Here is a 21,928-nt window from a genome sequence, read left to right as displayed (position 1 = left end):
TTCCTCCCATTCGACGCCGTGCCGTGCTGTTCCTTGCCGCCCTTCTTCTGTTGGACGCGGCGGCAGGTGCGTAGTTCCTTGCCACTCTTCTTCTGTTGGATGCCGTGGCAGGTGCGCCGTAGTAATCGATCTGGCTAATCGATGGAGATATATTGAATCCCAGAGAAATGGTTTATTCCACTGCAAGGCAAGACAGCTTACATGGTTTTCTGTTGAGCACATCAAGTTGAAGTTGAATCAAGGAAGGGCTTAGTTGCTTAGAAGAAGTGGCCAGGTAAATCCAGTAGAAACTTTCTAACTCCTTCAGTTTTTTTATGGACTGAACAAAATAGCAGTAATTTATTTTGTTGCTTTTACTTATACATTATAGCGTGGGATGGTACATTGGTAGTTGCAGATTAGTTAGGAGAGTACCATTTAAAATTTTTTTGACATTTTTTGAACTGCTCCCTAGAAGGATGGTAATGTCCATATTTTCCTGATGCATATGTTGGTTTGTACAGACTTTTCTCATGGCTTGTAAAATGGGTAGTAACAGTACCAACTTGGAGGAACAAGAGGAGTATGAAACGATGATTAGTATGAGATTTAAGAGTGAGGAGGAAGGTTATGTATTTTACAATAATTATGCTAGAGAGAAAGGATTCAGCATAAGGAAGGATTACGTGAGACGTGATCCAATTACAAATGGGATATTCCATAGACAGTACACATGCTCTAGAGAAGGACGTAGGAAAGATATGTATATGGGTATGAAAAATAGAACTAGACAACCCCGGGCACTTACTCGATGTGGTTGTGAAGCTCAGTTTGTGATAAAACTTGACAAGGTTAGGGGTGACTGGTATGTTCTGAAATTTGTTCACAAGCATAGCCATCCATTGTGTAAACCTGATGAAACTGCTTTCTTAAGGTCACATCGTGGACTGTCTGATGAACAGAAAGCTCAGGTAACGGAATTGAAAGAGGCTGGTTTGCGTCAGCATCAAGTGATGGATGTTATGGAAAAATGCCATGGTGGTTATGAAGCGGCTGGGTTTGTTTCTAGGGATCTATATAACCACTTTGTCAAACTAAGGAAGAAACAAATACTTTGGGGTGACGCCAACCATGTTATCAAGTACATGCAGGCACGACAAAAGGATGATATGGAGTTTTTTTTTGAGTACGAGATGAATGATGTTAGTTCTTTGACAAGGTTATTTTGGTCAGACCCACAATCTCGCATTGATTATGAGGCTTTTGGTGATGTTGTTGTTTTCGATAGCACATACCGTGTGAACAAATATAACCTACCTTTCATCCCCTTTGTTGGTGTCAACCATCATGGTTCCACTGTGATTTTTGCATGTGCCATAGTTGCAGACGAGAAGACATCAACATATGAATGGATTCTTAGGCAATTTTTGAATTGCATGGGTCAGAAACATCCAAAATCCTTGATAACAGATGGGGACAATGCAATGCGTAGAGCAATCACATCTGTGATGCCCAATTCAGACCACCGGTTATGTACTTGGCATATTGAGCAGAATATGGGACGACATCTACATCAAGATATGATAGCAGATTTCAGAGTTCTTGTTCATGCACCCATTGATCCAGATGAGTGGAGGAGAAAGTGGGATGAATTCAAGTTTAACCATAAAGTTTCTGAAGATAACAAGTGGCTTATGAGGATGTACAACCTAAGAAAGAAATGGGCTGCTGCATATACAGAAGGTAGGTTTTTCCTTGGTATGAAAAGCAATCAGCGAAGCGAGAGCCTAAACTCAAAACTTCATAGGTATCTAGATCGAAAGCTGACTTTAGTTCTTTTGGTTGAGCACTATGAGCACTGCTTGTCACGTATGAGACATAGAGAGGCTGAGTTAGATGCAAAATCTTCTCAATCAGTTCCATTCACAGCTAGCGATGCTAGCGAATTTGAGAAGGATGCCTCGCATGTGTTTACCCCCGCAGCTTTTAAGAAGGTGAAGTTGGAAATTTGCAAATCCATGGATTGGGAGGTAATAGATAGTATAGAAGAGGACAGTCTTGTGAGGTATGTAATTTCAAGGAAGGAAAATAGTGAGAAGATGAAAATATTGAGTTGTACGTATGTAGATTCATCCCTGCAAAGCATAACTTGTCCTTGTCAAAAATTGGAGTGTGAATGCATACCTTGTGATCATATATTTGCTGTTTTGCATTTTTTGAAGGCTGATGCAATTCCTTTGTGTTGTATAATGCGTAGGTGGACAATGAAGGCAAAAAATGCTTTTTATTCAGATAGGTATGGTGAGACATATCATTGGTCTGATCAAATGGAACGCTATCGCAAGTTGCGTAGCGTTGGGAATGAAGTTCTATTCAGATGCTCAATGACTGAAGAAAATACTGACAAGGTGTTGAGTATGCTTGTAAATTTAGAGCTAGATGAAACTTGTGGGTCAGTTGGGAATGAAGAGCTGCAGTATAGTCATGTGCTTGCACAGAGCAAACGTACTGACATTGAGAGATGTGCAACAGTTCATGATCCTGATCAAATTATGCCAAAAGGAGCTCCAACTAAAAGAATCAGGGGTTTCATGGAGAAACGTGTTATTCATTGTGGCTATTGTCATGCTCCTGGACATACGATTCGGTCATGCCCTCTGTATTTGAGGTAGTCCAAACACTACTCTTCTCTCTTCTATAGTTTGTGTTTTACTTACATCAAATTTGATTTATAGTCTCGTACAAATTTTTAACTCTTTGCAATGCAGGAAAGTGGAAGAAGACGTTTGAGTGGGGTCTGCAAGTGTGGCAACAACTAGTCTTTTATCACTATGTAGCTTGCACATTTTCTGTCTTTAATATTTTGCCTGAGTTGTCACTATGTGATAGGATTTATAGGACTACAGCACTAAAAAATGTGGACTGCTTACTTTTGTATCTAATTGAGTCACCCTTATGTTTATAAATGTCGTTATGTGATGGCATCATGGTTCTTCCATTTCTAGTGTGTTTTTCAGTTGTATGATTGCTAGCTGAATATTCTTGCATTCTGATTTCTGAGAAGGAGAACATTCATGCATTGGCATGGTGTTATTTTTAGATAAAATCATGCATGTAATAAAGGCTTAGTGAACTATGCTATGTCGTGTGTACTGCGCTGGCTGAAATCATAAATGTCCGATTTTGTGAACAACTTTCATGAGGTAACTGAAACTTTGGATGCAAAGTTCTGTGCTATTACAACTCCATGTGGTGATCTTCTATTATATAACATGCGTACAGAGATGAATGCATTTTTTTAGTGTACCTGCCAAACTTATGACCTACAAATAGTATTTTTGAAATTAGCTTCAGCACGGTGACAGATTTGCATTCCATAATGTATGTTCCCACATATAGACAGCCACACATTCAGAGTCAGATATAATATCGACATAGATAATCAGGATATCAGTTGAGCAGTGGTACATAGCACTAATTTAGACAAGACATTTGTGGCTCACAATATCAAATAATTACAGTAACAAAACCAGAATCACAACAAGGGCTCCAAATAACCAATTTGTACCATCGTTTGTCTCCTGCTGCTTTAATTTGAATGAATTGTCAAATCAATTTTAATTTGAAGAAACTGTGACGTAGAAAGAATGTACACAGGACCATAACATAATTTATCCAGTGCAGTGCAAATTGTATCTACATCAAGTAAAATTTCTGCGGATCATAGTTAAAATTGCGCAAGAACATGCATTACCTAATGAACTCTACATTACCAACAAGATTCAGGTAACACTTGAATTCGGCAAATACCCAGAACGAATTTTAACCTTCAGCAAGCTTCCAGGACGAAAGATTAAAACATTCAGTCGATCAATTGATATACATTGAACAGGAAGTACCTAGAACAATGATAAAATTTCAGTTGATCCCTTGATATACACTGAACATCTATCAGGATTAAATCCAGTCTATCGCTCGATATACCTGAATTCTGCATTGATGATACATGAGATTCCTGTATTCATGGTACAAGAAACAGTGAACTTTGAACTCGTTCCTGCAAAAGAACTCATCTGCACAAAAGAATGTCTCGACGCGGCGACGTCCCTAGCGAGCACCAGCGTCGGCCGGTGTGGATGGCAGCCGGAGGAGGCGTGGCGTGCTGCCTGGCGACGACCGGCGTTGGAGGTGGTGCTGACCGAGTTGGAGGCGGAGGCAGCACGCCTGGCGACGACCGGCGGCGGCGCGCCTGGATCTAGCGTGGATGGCGACGTGAAGGAGGCGACGGTGAGCTCGAGAGGCGATGAGAGGAGGCGGTGACGGTGCCGCCGCAGCCCTCCGCCGCCTCCCGCATCTCCCTCTCCTCTGGCGTGCATCTCGCCTCTCCTCCTCCGGCGCCGCCCGCTTCTCCCCTCGCCGCTCGGCTTCTCCCTCTCCTCCGTCGCTCCTTGCTCCTCTCTCGGTTGCTCGGCTTCTCCTTCCTCCCGCTAGATCTGGCGATGGAAGAGTTGGATCGACGAGCTGCCGGCGACGGAGTGCGGGAGGCGTTGGGTCAGGGGGCTGCCGGCGATGGGTGAAGGAGGCCGGTGATCTGAAGCCGGCGGAGGTGACGACAGCCGTGCGGAGACGGAGAGGCGACGACGAACGCTCTGCTAGCGAGAGCAAATAAGGGTGAGGGAGCTGAGTCCTGGACATACGATTCGGTCAAGCTTAACAAGGGACTTTTTGCTAAAGTCTCTTAAATCTTACAAGGAAGGAAAGGCAAATCTGGAGGGTAACCTGCCATTCCTACAAGTATGTGTCAAATTTAAGAGTCAGCATTATTTTACGATTATTTTGATAATACTAATTTGAAAAGAAATCTTTTTTATTGCAGTTTTGGTTCTGGGAACATGTCCATGTTGAGGAAGGAAGCTATAAGCTAAGTTACAGTAATCGGTTACCACCTCTGATGTCATATTGGAATGAAAAAAATGTCTCCTCAAGAAACAAATATGATATCAAGTATGGACCAGGACATGGAAAAGTAAGATGTACTGACCATCTCCGCTTTGATTACTCTTTTTTTTCTCTATTACACATTATGCATACAGTATGATTAAGTTCTTTTCCACCACTGAATCAGGTTGTGTTTGAAATCCGAATTCCTGAAGACAGCTCAGAAGAATTCCACTCCCAAAAAGAACCGTATGAAAAGTACTACCACAGTATGCAGCAACCTTGTTCTGATTGTCCAAACTCTACATTTCAGAACGAAAGATTTGAAACTCAACCGCGGAGGTACACATTTGAGCAAGCAGAATGTGGTCTGAACCCATCATTAAATGAACTTCCCACACAGGTAATTCTTTAAGGCTACCTACTGCAAATTTATTCAGTAAGAATTTTAATGAATAGAGCATTACCTTTGCAGGTAGCTAAACCTTTTATCCTTTTTCCAGATTTCAGCCCACTTCGATCTCCTTATGGATCAGATCCTGCAGTTACAGAGAATCATCCAATTTGTTGACAACAAATTGACCATCAAACTACCGTCAATTGAAAGTACGCTGGCAAAAAGTAGAAAAGATATTCAGGTCATAAATTCTAACATTCGTAGTTGTTCAATTTCAGTACAGTTCTTTCATGACAACTTGATAAAATTTGAAACATGCAGGAGCTTAAGTACTCGATGAACATGGCTACAAGATCAATCCCAGCTGATGGAGTTGATTGCAGTGATGACAATATTTTCAATGAAGATAATCTAAGATGCAGTATGCTGCAGGCTGAGAAAGAAAACAATACTATGGTGCCAACCTATTTCTGACCCTATTATTTGTCAGCCTATGAAACAAGAGAAACTAACCTTCTGTCCATACATTACAGTTTTCCATTGAAAGTGAACACGCTGTAGGATCGAATAAGATCAAACAAACCTACCAGAGGGGGGGTGAATGGTAGGGAAAAACAAAACCCAAAAATCTTTCGCGGAATAAAGGATTACCTCTGTCGAAGAAATTGACGAAGACTTGCTACCTTAATCACGTCGCTCCTGTGTCGCTGCTACCTTGATCGTGCCGCTCATGTGCCGTCGAGCAGATCATCGAATCGCGCCACTCCTATGACGTCGATCGGATCGTCGGAATCCAAAAAATCACCAGTAGATGAAAGTCGAAAACGTAGATTGAATGATCTTGACTTTATTGCATCAACTGGTATTTACAAAGTGCACCAACAGCACTCCTATCAAAATCGTCGATCTAGAATCAACAACTAAGTCTCACAAAAGCACACCGGGGGCATACCCCTCGGTCTCTATTTATATCGAAAAGTCTATCACCAAATAGTAGTAGGACTCCTTATACTAATATGGCTCATCTCTTAGTTTTCCTAATTAAATCCAACATGCCAAAATCAGGCGTGCTACAGTAGTCCGACTGCTACAGTACCCGCCGCGCTACAGTAATCCGGGTCCGCTACAGTAATCCGATCCGGTTGCTACAGTGCCGCGCGCTACAGTAACGACGCTGCTGCAGTGTCCGAACCTGTAGCAAATTCCTTTTCTTTTCTCATCCAGTTTTGATCCGATTTACTTCCCGATTTTTTCGACGCTTACACATACAACATGTGAAGCCCGTTACGATTCCATCCCACACGGTGTTGCTCCACCATGTGCCAACTCGTATTCAATATCGTCACCTGGCATCCTCGATCGTCCGGACCTCAGCTCCTCCCTGAGCCTAGTCACGATCCCACCGCTATTGACCGATATTGACTTCAAGTCACCTGCACAACTAGAGACAAACCAACCGTTTCCGAGCACAGATATCGCAACCTGACTCACATTAGTTACACACACTCGCACCAACACCTTAATTGTTTCCAAACCAAATTCAATTTATAAACCAAATGGCAAGCCAATTGTTCATCAGAAAATATTAATCATGCTTATGATCTTACACACGCTGGTTTTGGAGGGGCATTCGAGACACCCATGATTATTAGTAGCGACAATGACAGCACGAAAGTGATTTATAAGGTAAAACCCAATCTTACCAATGCATTGCACATACTGGTTCAGATTATCACTTTATCACTATACAACTCCTTCATTCTTGTAGCACAATGCACTGGATAACATCAAGAGCACTGGTGAAAGGCTTAGAAGCAGGTCTGGAAGGATTTCCAAGCCAACACATGCATCACAAAATGAATTTTGGTATTATCAACAAACCAAAAAAAATTATACTGGACGAGCTCAGGCATCAAGCAAGGGACCAAAAATCAAAGATCTTTCATTAAAAGACCAAATAACCGTCAAGTACATTCTGGAGTCAGACCGTACAAAAAAACTTGCAAGTATAGAAGACATCAACCTAACTGCTGACGATCTTATGCTACTTGTTGGCTCAAATGATAGGTGGTTAAACACCACTGTAAGCATATCTTACCTATTCAGTAAAAAATCTAAGATTTAATAGTACTTGATTTTCACATTGACTGCATCACAGGTAATAGATGCATATATAGAGGTGATAAAAGACATTCATCGGGACAAACCAAGACAACACGGTACAGCCTACCTTGAAAGTTCAACACAAGGACAGATATGGAACATGGATGGTCAATCTAAAGGAACAAGTGGCAAGAGGTATCGTGATTCAAGAGCCGCTGTTGCCGAAAAATACTTAAAAGCACGATATGGTAAATTAACAATTGTTCACTTTGACATCTTCTCTACTGCAGGTTTTCTCCCTGTATTTGCAAAGAATCTAACTAACAATATCTACTGCAGGTTTTCATCCCAATATGTAGAAACAAAAACCATTGGTTTGTTGTTGTCATCAATGCTAAGAATGAAAACATTCAGATACTAGACTCAATAGTTATGTTCAGAGATAGCTATGCTGCAGACAAAGACCTCACAAATATAGTAAGTTTCAGCTCTTCTAATTTTAGTGCACACTATTTTACTTCAACTTAACATATTTGTTTTACTATGTTCCAGATCAAAGGAATTGACAAGTACATTCAGTATGCAAAACAAGAAAAGGGTTTACAAACACAATGGAGCAACAAGAGAGTGACCACATGGCCATTGTGCCCTATGCAAGTCCCCCAACAAGATGACGGGTAATAATGAAAAATATTACTTGAACCCTTTCATTCCTTCTCTGACTATGCAGTTAATAAATATTTCTGAACCACAGTTGGTCGTGTGGGTTGCATGCTTTGAGATTCATGGAGAATTGGAATGGAAAAGACTTGTCCAGCGAGTTCTACACAATGGTATTATTCAATCGCATTCAGCTACGTACATAAGTCCTATATATATACTGACTGCAATTGATTCACAATCCACTGCAGGACACAACCACTCTATACCGACAAAAGGTGGCTTCTGACCTTATCAATAGTTCTCTGAATATTATCATCGAAGTGCAAGAAGATATAGCTCATCTACACACCGAAGCAGCAAAAGATGCAATTTCTGACCCAACGAAGAAGCACTGAGACCTCGTTTCATGTCTATGTACAAATGTATCTAGTTATTGTTGCTGTAAAACTTTTATTTTGGGGATGACTAATGTAATGCACACTGAGCATATATTCAGATACACATCGATCTATTTTGCCACAAATTCAAGAAATATAAGCTAGCAGAACAAAACAACTACCTCCCTAGCATGAATCGGCACCAACACCAATCTTCTGATCTGCGCTCGACCTGCAGCAAAGCTGCTCAATCTTCCTCCTCGGATCTGGGCGCCGTACAGAATGCCGAGCCGGTGTTTTTCCAGCAAACGATAGCCACCATGCATGACGATACCTGCTGCAACAACTCCTTGAGTGTGGGTAGGGAAACTCCTTGGGTTGGATCCGTATTCCGTCGGCCCTTGCGTCGATGCGCCTGCAGGATAGAGGCGCAACCGTCGCACAGGAAGGAGGCCGACGAGGCGCCGCCCGCCGCTGCCGACGAGGTTGGGATTCACAAGGTTGAGGAGCAGCCGTCGCATAGGAAGGAGGCCGACGAGGCGCTGCCCGCCGCTGCTGACGAGGCGCCGCTCGCCGCTGCCGACGAGGTCGGGATTCACAAGGTTGAGGCGCAGCCGTCGCACAGGACGAGCCACCGCCCGCCACCGCCGACGAGGCGCCGCCCGCCGCTGCCGACGACGTCAAGATTCACAAGGCTGCCTGCGATCAAATGGAATCTGAATGCTGGAGGTCAGACGATGCTATCCACTAGAAAAAGGAAGTGAATGCGAAAATACATTTTTGCCCTTATACTCAAGTACCGCACGCGGACGGAGACGAGGCACCGTGCGCATGGGAAACCTGGACCTGCCGGTACGAACCTTCTTAACCCTTGGATGTGGCTCAATAAACGGATAGGATTGGGTACCTCTCATCATAAAGGACGGTAAAAATGCTCTAGTGATATAGTAAAACAGATTATAGATTTCCACAGCTATCGTGGTGGACGCGGTGGCAATGGAGATCGTGGCCGTGGACGCAATGGAGGCGGGCGCTACAACAGCAACAACAAGCCACGGCCAACCTGGCAGCCATGTGGCAAACTAAACCAGGGCACGTGGTGGCTGAATGCTGGCACAGGTTCGATGAATCTTTTGTCCCAGATCCGAAGATAGCAGCCGCAGCCTCCTACAACATTGACAACAACCGGTACGTTGATACCGGAGCCATAGATCACATCACCGGTGAATTGGAGAAACTCATAACTCGTGCGAAATACAACGGAAAGGATCAGATATATACAGTTAGGGGTGGACAGAAAGCTCGTGGCTCGTTAGGTCGCTCGACTCGTGACAAACTCGGTTCGGCTTGACTCGGCTCGTTTCATTTTTCTAACGAGCCGAGCTAGCATTTTAGCTCATTAGAGATCCAGCTCAAGCCAGCTCGTGAGCTGCTCGCAAGCCTAATGAGCTAGACCATAGACTTGCGATTCACCGGCGTTCATTGATTTCACCTGGAATGCATGTGTTCAGTACTTCATAGGTTCACCATGTGATATGTTGGTTTAAACTTTAATATTTAGATACAATTTCATATGATTTTCATGTTTGAACTAAAAATTTGCTTGTATAATATATTGAAAAATTGTTTAAATTCACTTTTCATGCATGACTCACGAGCCTAACGAGCCAGCTCGAGCCTTGTAACGAGCCGAGCCGAGCTGGTTTTTTAGCTCGTTACGATAACGAGCTAGACCGAGCTGAGCCAAGCTGGCTTGTTATCCACCCCTATATACAACTAGTGGCGTAGGTAACGAAGAATCTTCTTCTTAGAAGACAATGCCGCAATTAATGGACTGTGCCCTCTACCAAAATCATCGTTGCCGTCATCCAAACAAGTCATCGGAGTCATCAAGCATAGCATGTCGCAGTGGCATAGTCGTCTTGGTCATCCATCCTTTTCTGTCGTAGAAAAAGTTGTTAGCAATAATAAACTCCTATGTTTAGGAGAAGTTAATCATCTAGGTGTTTGTGACGCTTGTCAGAAGGCTAAAGGTCATCAACTTCCTTACCCTAAGTCTACTAGTGTGTCGAGTCGTCGTTTAAATCTTGTATTTCACCCTCCTTTTTTCTTTGTTTCTCCATAATTAATATAGTCTTCCACATCGGTGCATATGTTCTCTTTTGTGTCGCCTCGATCCTCTAACTTGGTGGCTGCATCTCGTCTCTTGTATCTCTGATCTACTGAGACCTCTCCAGACTCGAAGCAGTTTCAGACTTTCAGTAGCCGAGCTTAATTCATCGTCGTCAGTCTATCTCTGGACTCGCATCGTGAATTCGTGATAGTTAATTGCAGTTGACAATGAACCACATTGTTACCGTCGCCCTAGGATGCCAGCTGTACCTGGCCATTTTGTACATACAAGTCGAGTAGCTGCATCATAAATTTTCAGCCTGAGAAGACTAGTCACGCAGAGCCTGCATTCTAAATCATCTAGTTGCAGATCAAACTAAAGTTTCCAAACGCAGCTTCAACTCTTTGTAAAATTGACACTTGTTTAATCATTTTAAGTTTTCATTTATTTCGTCCATATGCGTTTTCGCATTTCTTTTTATGTTTAGTTTTCTGTATGCAACAGGTAGTAAGTTGCCAAGATGATGGTTCATCTTTCTGTAAGTTGCTCGCTTCGTCTTGCTGTAACCATGCAAACATTTCAAGTTTTTCAACTCCAGTAGAACATACAGTTCTTCAAATTTTCAAATTCAACAACAATTATTAATTATACATGAGTAATAGTTAGCAGTCACCTACGGATCGTCGCCAAACACAGCTCCTCAGTCCGTATATTCTGAATTTCTGAAAGATCAAATATCTATGCTACTGATGGTCTTTAAAAAAAAGAAGAAATGTACATTGATCTTATAAATTATAATGGTGATGTTTCTGACCAAGCACGCAAGCTGTTATTATATAATGCCATGTGGTTTAGTGCATCTTTAAGAAAATACGAGTCGTTGACATGAACACCTGACGGAGCAAGTCGTCTCCCCATTTCGATCTGTAATTTAAACGACCCGAAAGACGAGCCGTGGACTTTCATGTGCAAGCTGTGCATTATGATGTAATATGTGCCCGGCCACGTTTTGTCAAGTGCGTGCTTAGTAAGATCAAAAATAGTCAATTGGCACTGGGTACCTAAAAAAAATTTCACAACTGGATCATAATTTAAGGGCACGTACACCTGAAGTTCAACTGGCAAAACATCTCTGGTATGTCACATTCAGTTGTAACTTGTAAGTAGATTTCTTTTGAAGGAAAGCTCCAAGTAAACTTAAAAATGATTGAGCCCAGTTCAATTTTAACTTAGAAGTAGCTTGAGCAAGTTTTGGTAATTGGTACTTCATCTTAGAGCAGTGGCACCTCGATCTGGAGTAACAGATGGACTGAACAAATTGAATCAACCATATACCCAATATATACCCAATACAAACTTAAAAAAGAAAGTATTTTTTTGGCTCGTTGGATATCCACTTATTTTTTTCTATATAGTCTAAATAGGCATTAAAAATTGTCAAGAAAGATTAGTGTGAGATATATCACTCCACAAATATGTAAGTTAAATTTAACTTCTATAAATTCTGACAAAAACAACAAACCTAATTGTGACTAATTGTGAATGTGTGCATACTAGTTTTAATTTAATTTGTTTTTTGGTTATAACTTAAAAGTTGAATATAAACTTGTATACTTGTGGAGTGATTTATCTCACTACAATCTTTTGGCTTTCCCTTATGCTTATAAGCCAAAATTTAAACTTTTAACCATAAATTTGAAGTTAATTTGATGTTTTTATCCTAGTTTAGTATTAACATTGGCTTTTAGGTCGCTACGAACATTATATAAAATTTTCATTCACAAGTTATTTTTCACTTGCAAATACGCCGTTTGGTTTTTTCCTCGAATAAGCGAAAAGATGACCCTCATATTATTTCATCTTGTCAAATATTTTAAGATTTTTTATGACTACTTAGATAAAAAAAAATAATTAAGCAAAAATATCCAACCAAGAAATGAAAATCCATACAAGAAAATCCATGCCAGAAAAGATCTTACACAGCCCAAAATTCAGGACCACGAGAAGTAGAAGTGTAAACCAGCAAAGAGCATTAGAGTGCAAGCTCAAATTTATGGGCTCACAACATCCACTTTTTAGAAGAAAAAGTGAAAACACAAAAAGCGGAAAATAATTTTAGATATAAAATCTATATACATATCCTAAAATAAATCATGATAAAAAATCATATGATTAAATCCAAAGTTAAGTTTTAAAATTTAAATTTTTACTTATAAGTAGTTGTAACTGTGAAATGTTTTACACCAAGTAAAGTGTTAGGACTCTGGCATGCTCATGGATGGAACCAGAAACAAGCTGGAAACTTCGTCTTGGAGGTCAAACCCAGGCAACAAATTAATACATGCAGGCGACCTCGTATCTATCTACCCACTGTTAATTTGGTCAAACAATTAAATATACATGTTTTGCATGACGCATACTGTATGGTTAATTTGCATGGCGAATCGTAACAAGTATGAGTATGAGTATGAGTGTATGACCCTGTAGTCCGTGTGACCACGTATATACGCTCACTGCTTAGCTGTTAGCATGTGTTGATCTCTTCTTTTTCTAAATGAAGCCTATGAAACTTATAAATATTACGAAGATAGATTAATACTAAATATACCGCTTCACAACAAGGTAAGTTTAAATATAACTTATATAAATCATAACAAATATAACTGTAAATACATATATTATTCAGAGTTTAATTTATTTTTGTTACAAAATATAGAAATCATATTTAGATGTGCACGTTTCTGAAGTAATATATATCATATTAATCTACCTTTATAATTTAAGTTTTCTATAACTATTTAAATAACACGTAAAAGATAAGAGGATATCCCTCGAGAGTTTAGAATCCACTCTGTCAAAGCCTGTGTTAATCGCATGACTTAAGCATTACTGCTGCGCTATAAATAGGCAGTGTTGGTAGAACTCTCACTGCCATTCTCAACGTGTACGCGTCGCAAGCAATTGACGGTTAACGTAGCACGCATACACACACACGTAGTACGTCGACATGAAGCCGTCGCTTCTTGTCCTCGCTCTGCTCTCCACCTTCGTCTTCGCCATTGCCAGTGCAGACGACTACACCGCAGCCGCGCCAGCACCAAGCCCAGAGCCAGAGCCAAGCCCGCCGGAGGCCAGCCCTCCGCCGCCACCGTCGGCCACAAGCTCTCCACCACCGCCGGCGGCAAGCCCTCTGCAGCCTCCGCCACCGACTCCTCCTCCACCACCACCACCGTCGGTTACAGGCTCTCCACCAACTTCGGCGGCAAGCCCTCCTCCTCCTCCTCCGCCACCGGCGCCGTCTGCAGGCGCCACGAGCTCCCCGCCTCCGCCACCACCGTCGCCGCCGGCTAGAAGCTCTCCGCCGCCACCACCGCCGGCGTGGTCGCCCGTGACGAACGTGAACGACAAGGCGATCCAGCAGGTTGCGCAGTTCGCGGTGCACACCTACTGCCTCAACACCGGCAAGAAGCTGGTGCTCGTGAACGTGGTGGGCGGGCAGACGCAGCCGCGCAACGGCGGCAACAACTACCAGCTGGTGATCAACGTCGCCGCCGCCGCCGCCTCCGCCACGGTGATGCAGTACAACGTGTTCGTCTGGGGCGTCCTCGGCACCACCACTTGGCAGCTCTGGTCGTTCACGCCCAAGAACTAATCCTGCGTTATATGTTTCGTTTGGAGTCCAAATCCTCTGTAATATTGCTTCTACCGGCTCACTAACATATGAGTCTCACGTCTAATATGATCACATATCAGTAAGCAATACTGGAGAGGATTTAGTTTAGTTTAGTTTGATCGATCCTAATTTTCTAAAGTGTTGTCACTCCTGCTGTTACCTGCAAGGATCTACGGCTATTTTTTTTTTCACCATCTCTCCGGCGACTGTGAGTGGCCGAGTGGGCGCTTTCTTTTGTCCAGACGAATTTGAATCTGATAGGCCTCATTCGGTATGGGCTTTAATTTTTACGGCCTGCGAACTTTGATGGGCAAGATTTGACGGCCATCAGAATGAGGTCTTCAACGGACGTTGTCTCGTCGTCTCACATGAAAACGAGGTGAGAACAGAGCAGGTACGATAGCACTATAAGCATATTTAAAAAGATAAGAGAGGAGAGAAAAGAAAAATGAGCTATTAATTTGTAGCCAGCTGTATACGGACTTTAAGACAAAATATGTGTATGACATGTGGGACCATGTATTGATGTTTTGTAGTTAACTATTGCATGAGTTGTTTATTAGATTGACTATAGATGAATTGGAGCTAGTAGTTGGCTATACTATTGAACTTGCTCTTAGGAAAAATTTTGATTGACCAAAAAGTGCAGTCGTTTCGATCATTTTTATCTTAAGTTTTGTCATATAGAGTTCGATTTTTTAAAAAATTTTGATAGTGAAGTCATTGTTTGTTTTCACTTAAGATTATTATAATCTAGAAATAATCTAAAATAAATAGATGGATTAGTATGACAACTTATTATAATCTATAAGCTAGATTACTATAATCTGATAAGCACCTCCATAGGTGCTTTTTTCACATTATTGGTTAGCTAAAAACTACCGCCCTATGATATTTCGAAGTAATTACTCACCTTGCCATCGCTTACTCCTAAAATAGTTAAGGACATTTCAGACTTTAGTCATACAAAACCAGTAATCTAGCATATCTAATAATCTAATAAACAAATAGATTATAACTTATTCTCCTCCAGTTTGTAATAATCTAGCTTAATAATCCAGCTTACAATAATAATAATACTAAGTGAAAACAAACATGACCTAAGTTGACACCGAGTAATAATCAAATTAGTCATGCGTACGCTGATAACTGCGTGAAAGCGCTTATTAGTGTTAATGGTTTTCTATTACTTCATTTTTTTTATATGACACCATTAACTTTTAAATATATGTTTAACTGTTTACATATTTAATTTTTATCCAAACATATAGAATTATAAATCATACTTACAGTTTCTATAATAATAAATCATATGATAATAAAATAATTAATAATTATATAATTTTTTGAACAAGACGAATGGTCGAATATAAACCTATAATTCAATGACGTCATATAAAAAAATAGAGGAAATATAACACAAGTCAGAAAGAATTCAATGATATTTCAAACTTCAAGTCGAAAGAATTCAATTAACGCACCGGCCGGTATAATCAAATTAATAAACATCGTTTATTCTGAGCTGACCAGGCAGGCTAGAGTTGTTTTCTTAGACATGCTACCAATTCGATCTTTTTCAACCGTTTTCACCTCTAGAAACCACTACCAAAGATTCTCTACAACTTATGAGAAGACTTATCTTATTTCCCTCTTTATCCACGCGCATGCTTCCCGAACTGCTAAAAGGATATGTTTTACAAAAATTTTCTATAAGAAAGTTGTTTTAAAAATTCATATTAATCTATTTTATATTTTTTAAATAATTAATTAATCATGTAATAATCTATTACTACGTTTTCCACGCCGAATAACTAACACCCCTCTTCCCCTCAATGAATGCGGCCATAGTATGCTAGCCTCTCCGATTTTTCTCTTATGCTTATAAGTTAAAAATTTAAAATTTCCCTTAAGTAAATTAATTTTGAGGTTTTTTAATCTTTAAGATCACTAAAAATACATCTATAAAATTTTATTCATAAATTAATTTTTATTTATAAATAAAACAATTTTATGGTTCTCGAATAGGTACCGAGAGGTACCAAGATTTTAGTGTAAAATTTGGTACCTTCTAATACTTAGATATCAAGAGGTACCAAAATTTTACGCTGAAATTTTGGTACCTCCAGATATCATCTCAAATACTGTAAAATTACTCTTATAAATATCATTTGACTTTCTTCGTAAGAACCCACCCGTACTTTTGTCTGACTCGAGCATGTTTAACTCGCTGCTGGGTCGCCGTTGTTTGCAATGGCAAGGACAAATTGGCAATATATGTGGTATGGGATCCGTAATCCATTCAATGCGAGTACGTCGGGTGGTGCATCAAATTTTATCTTGGGTGCTCAACTTGTGCGTTTGAAGTCGCCGCCGTATACCGACCTGCCTGCGTGCGGACAAATGCCGGCCGGATTAATGTGTGCGTGTCAACGGGCGCTGATCCAGCTGTATCGTCGCTGCTCTACCTCTCGAATCGATGAACGTACACAAAGTACGACTTGGCCGGAGAATGAGATTTTTTTAGAGGGGATTGTACCATCGGTCTTTAAACTTGTATATATGTGTCGTTTAGTTCTCTGAACTCTCAAAATATATTTTTGGGTCTCCAAACTTGTCCGGGGGTGTCATATAGGTCCAAACGAGTTCTAATCCGCTCCATCTGCTGACGTGACATGCCACGTGACGCCTACGTGTTAGTGGTGTCACGTGGATCCCACATGTCAGTTTCTCTCTCCTCCTTATTCTTTTCTCTCCCTTCTCGTAGGCGCCACCGTGACATGACACGTCAGTGGATGGAGCAGGTCAGAGCCCGTTTGGACCTATATGACACCCCTGGACAAGTTCGGGGACTCAAAAATACAGTTTGAGAGTTCAGGGGACCGAGATGACACATGCATACAAGTTTAGGGACCGCTGGTGCACTTCACTCTTTTTTATGTCGTTAACATAGTACAACATCTGGCACATGATATCCTCATTTTTTATTTATGTGGCCAAAGTTTGGTTATTCGTCTTATTTAAGAAATTTGCACAAAAATTTAAAAAAATTAATCACACAATGTACTATTTATGTTTTATCATCTACTAACAATAAAAATAGTAATCACAAAATATTTTTAAATAAGACGAAGAGTCAAAACATTGTATCGAAAAACTGAAAAATGAATTTATTTCGGGATGAAGTAGTACCCTTCATCATATTTAAAATATATAGTTATTAATTATTTTGTTATAGTTTGATTTAGTACCTAAGAAACTTTAAGAATGTTTATATAAATTTTTTAAATAAAATAAATAATTAAATATAGATTTAAAAGTTAATGAACTGGAGGGAGCAGTTAGATTGACAAGCTATATGCAATTTCCTTGCCGTTGTCAGTTTAAGATCAACACCTGCCATGCATGTCGTCGATCGATGTAGTTTAGCATCTATCGTGTGGGTTGAGAACAACCCCCGATGCCCGATGACAGCTAGATAGGCGGACCATGCACATATGAAATTGATGCATTTGTTCCCTATGTACGTATACCATAAGTCAAATAGTTAATCAAAACACTGAGCGGTCTCGCATTCAAATTCTATCGTCTATGTTATACGTTATTCATATTATGCACCGCTCCTACGAAATATATGTATCATCCATACACTCTCTCTATCCTAAATGTTTGACGTCATTGACTTTTTTCACATGTTTGACTGTTTATCTAATTTATAAAATTTACATAATTATTAATTATTTTTATATTATTTTATTTATTGTTAAATATATACTTTTATGCATACATATAGCTTTATATATCTAAAAAAATTGAATGAGGCGAATGGTCAAACGTGTATAAAAAAATCGGCATCAAACATTTAGGGACGTAGGTAGTATATTTTATTAAATTTGCAGCCACCTTCTCTCATGTTGGCTCTCTTCTTTTGTGATTATGTTGAGATGTGGATAGAACTGCTAATGGGTTGGATGGGTTGGATGGAAATGAGTTAAATGAGTTGGTTTTAATTTGAATTGTGTGGTGCAAATGGATTGTTACTTTAAATGGTTTTGATTGGATTGGGTTATATAGACAAATGGATTGATATGGACTGAATTTGGTTAGGTGATTTTACGTGCTAAGAGCATTCCCAACGGCTCATCCATCCCATCCTCCATCCTATAAATAGAGGATGAAGAGTAAAAGTTGTGCTCCAGCAGAACATCTATATCATCTCATCATCTATTTTTGGATGTCATCCATATTAGGAGAGAGAAACTCTATATTTAGATGTTCTCTCTCCAATCCTCCAAATTGATATAGAGGATGCTATATATAGATGATCTGCTGGAGTACAAAGGGATATGAAGGATGAAAGTGTTTTAGATGATCATCCAAATGAAGATATGGATGACCAAATTTAGATAAGCTGTTGGGGATGTTTTAAATGGATTTAACCCGTGGAGGGTAAATAGATCCTTTAATTAAGTAGCTAATGAACAAGATAATAGACGTAGGTGGGACCCACATGTAGAAATCGATCAAAATTTGCACAAAGTTATTTTTATACATAATAAATCATTCCACCAAATTTTAGTCAAATTTGATAAATTTTTATTGTGTGAACGCCAGTTTTAAAATTTTAGGTCCGAGTTTATATATATCAAATGGTGCATCCATTTTGCAAAAGTGGATTGAATCCATTTTAACCAAATGGTTTGGTGCGGGTTAGGCTAAAATCAAAGTTGGATTGATTTGGATTGGACCCTAATAAAGAATAATTGGTGCTTGTTGGTTTGGTAGACTAATTAGCAAAGAAATAGATTGGAGTGGATTTGAATTGGATTGCAATCCACCAGCAGGCTTAGATGTTGGAATCATTTTTTTTATCTCGCATTATTTATTTTCACGAGGTATAACATGATACGCTAGGTTTGCTCTTAGGAAACCTTTAAAAACCATGCCAGCGCGCGGCACGTTTCCTTCAAGAGAACATTTTTTTTTTCTTTTAGGCAGCTCGCAAGAAAACATTTTCGCACTTCGTCCCATGCCAACACAATTAATGGTCGTAGATGAACCGGAAAAGGCTCCATTCTGCATTGTTCATCCTGCCAGACACTGCACTTATGTATGTAGTCCGTTCAAAAATATGGAGCATATTTTGACTATCAATATCAAGTTTTGGTCGCAAATTTCTCTTACAATTATAAAATCATCACTGTATGTGTGTAATAAAGTACTTCTGAACATAAATTAAAAGTATTGTTTTTAGGGCAAAGCGCCTAAGTACTCTCTCTTTTTTGAATTACCACCTCCGGTTTTAATAGACGTAACTGTTAACCTTTTACCACATACTTATTCATTCATCTTATTTAAAGCTTTAATACAAATATAAAAAAAATATAAGTTACGCGTAAAATATATAATAATAAATCATGTTAAAATAAAATAAATAATAATTACGTAAGCTTTTTCAATAGGATGAATGATCAAAAGTATGAGTAAAACTCAATGACATCATCTATTAAAAACCAAAAGTATATTTGTTATTCTAATTTTGTTCTAAGTCAAATTTTTACATCTTTGACCATCCATTTTTAGATATTCATATAGTTTAACATCACTATATTTATGTTTCCAGATTCACCAGCAGAAATGCTTTCATAATATTTAATTTGTATGTTGTAAAACCAACTATACATTTTCTTTAAATATTGATGGTTGAACATATAAATGTTTGGTTTAGGACAAATTAAGCTAGAATAACCAGTAACTTGAACGTATGGACTGTCACTGGACCCATATTTGGACAAAACCAAAAGATGGACACTCAACGTACATCTTACCCTCTCCGGTTCCATAGCATGCTGCATTGGGTAATATTAAGGTAAAACTTCTAATACTTTGATTATTGATAACATTTAAAAAATATATATTTTAAAAACACTAGAACATCATATGTGTACATTACTCTAAAAAGTACTTTAATAAAAACAAACAATTATTTATTTGTTTGTATATCATAATAAAAAGCACAGTCAAAGTTATGTTTTAAAGACAAGGATGTTGTTTAAAATTATCAGAATTCTCAATCCAGAGGGATTGTATATCTCAGAACTAGTATGAGCTTCGATGTCGATGTTCGTTGTGTGATGAGTGCATGATGACCGCGTTTATTTCCAACGCGAGCTGCCCAATTACATCTAGTAGGGTTAACACTAGCTTAATCATGTCTTACCACTTGATCACAAGTCAAGCATTCATATGTAGTCTTGTCTTAAAAAACGGGCCAAATATCAACCAAAGTACGTATATATGCCCTGAACTGAAGTCTGAACTCATCTGCAATTCAGCTTGCTTGTTACTGCCTTTCTGTCATAGCTTAAATATAAATCGCCAGTGTACCTTAGCTTATTTAATTACTCACAGTAATTAAATGAACATGTTAGGCATGATGTTGGGGCGTGTAATTAAACGCAAGTTCTTACTGACAGTATTGACCGTACGCGCGCGGTTGTAAGAAACTTGATTAATTTGAACGTTTTGCATGCATGCATATGTAATATGTTATGTGCACGTACAGGTGTGGTGTATATATAATTAACAGAGAAATGATCAGGCAACTTCTAGTAGGTTAATTAACAACATGAATACGTATGTACTGGGTCTAAGCAAGTCAATCTTAACCTACTGTAAGTAGCTTTTTTTTTCTCCGCACACTGCATTTTACAGCTATACATGCTATATCAGTGAGCTATACATCCACGTGGGTCAGTGCTATATGGATCCATTACGATATAGGGTTCACGTGTCAGCGACTTGAAACAGGAGAACGATGATCTGTCAGCATGTCTCAGTGACTAGCCAGTGTGTTCACTCACTGTCACTGGTGTGTTCCACACTAATTAACCGTGTGGTCTCTGACGACGTTACTCCACTATAAATAGGCCACTGCACAAGCCATCTCCAACGCCAACACATCATACACTGATACACAGTTAACACATCACTACAGTCACTCACAAGTGCAACCTAGGGAGCACTAAGCTAGCTAGCAGCCACAATTAAGCATACATGACAAACATGAGATCATCGCCGTCGACGCCGTCCCTTAGCATCGTGTTAGTCCTCTCTCTCATCGTCGCCGCCGCCGCCTCGGTCGCCGCCGCCGACACCACGCCGGCGGCGTGGACGGCCGTGAACGTGAACGACAAGAGCATCCAGCAGGTGGGGCAATCCGCCGTGCGCATCTACGGGCTGAGCACGGGGAAGACGTACCTGCGGTTCGTGAACGTGGTGAGCGGCCAGACGCAGCCGTACAACGGCGGCAGCAACTACCAGCTGGTGATCACGGTGGCCGGCCCGGGCACCACGACGGGGAGGTACAGCGTCTCCATGTGGGGCATCCTCGGGACGACCAACTGGAAGCTCTGGTCCTTCACGCCGGCCAACTAAAGTGGATCGATATCGATGCTAGCTCAATCTTCAGTTAATTCATCGATCAGCAGCATGGTTAGAGCACTGTGTGTGTCACGCTCATGTTTAGCAGTAGCTGGTAGCTAGTTAATTACCTTGTTGTATTAGGTTTTGGGTGGGTTTGAGTCGTCACCTCGTAACCCGTTTGTTTGCATCGAGTTAGGGCTAATCACGCACATGAACATTGAAAACACAAATTCGTGAATGTTATATTACCATGTTTTGTCCTT

General features: G+C 40.0%; 1 protein-coding gene and 2 long non-coding RNA genes across 3 annotated transcripts; 2 read left to right on the top strand and 1 right to left on the bottom strand.

Annotated features, from left to right (window-relative positions):
- Positions 1-572: 572 nt before the first annotated feature.
- LOC121053998 (protein FAR1-RELATED SEQUENCE 5-like) lies at positions 573-2,206 on the top strand. Its single transcript, XM_040522798.1, has 2 exons — positions 573-1,722; positions 2,202-2,206. The coding sequence occupies exons 1-2, from the start codon at positions 573-575 to the stop codon at positions 2,204-2,206; spliced, it is 1,155 nt and encodes a 384-aa protein (XP_040378732.1).
- A 2,651-nt stretch (positions 2,207-4,857) lies between these two features.
- Positions 4,858-9,157, bottom strand: LOC121053912. Its single transcript, XR_005811399.1, has 3 exons — positions 8,640-9,157; positions 5,385-5,456; positions 4,858-5,219 (listed from the first exon to the last, which is right to left on the bottom strand). It is a non-coding gene; the product is annotated as an uncharacterized LOC121053912 (long non-coding RNA).
- LOC121053913 lies at positions 7,987-8,646 on the top strand. Its single transcript, XR_005811400.1, has 3 exons — positions 7,987-8,094; positions 8,172-8,250; positions 8,329-8,646. It is a non-coding gene; the product is annotated as an uncharacterized LOC121053913 (long non-coding RNA).
- Positions 9,158-21,928: the final 12,771 nt, after the last annotated feature.

This window comes from Oryza brachyantha, chromosome 3 (assembly GCF_000231095.2).
Source record: "Oryza brachyantha chromosome 3, ObraRS2, whole genome shotgun sequence".
Lineage (NCBI taxonomy): Eukaryota > Viridiplantae > Streptophyta > Magnoliopsida > Poales > Poaceae > Oryza > Oryza brachyantha.
This window is presented reverse-complemented; position numbering and strand designations above follow the sequence as displayed.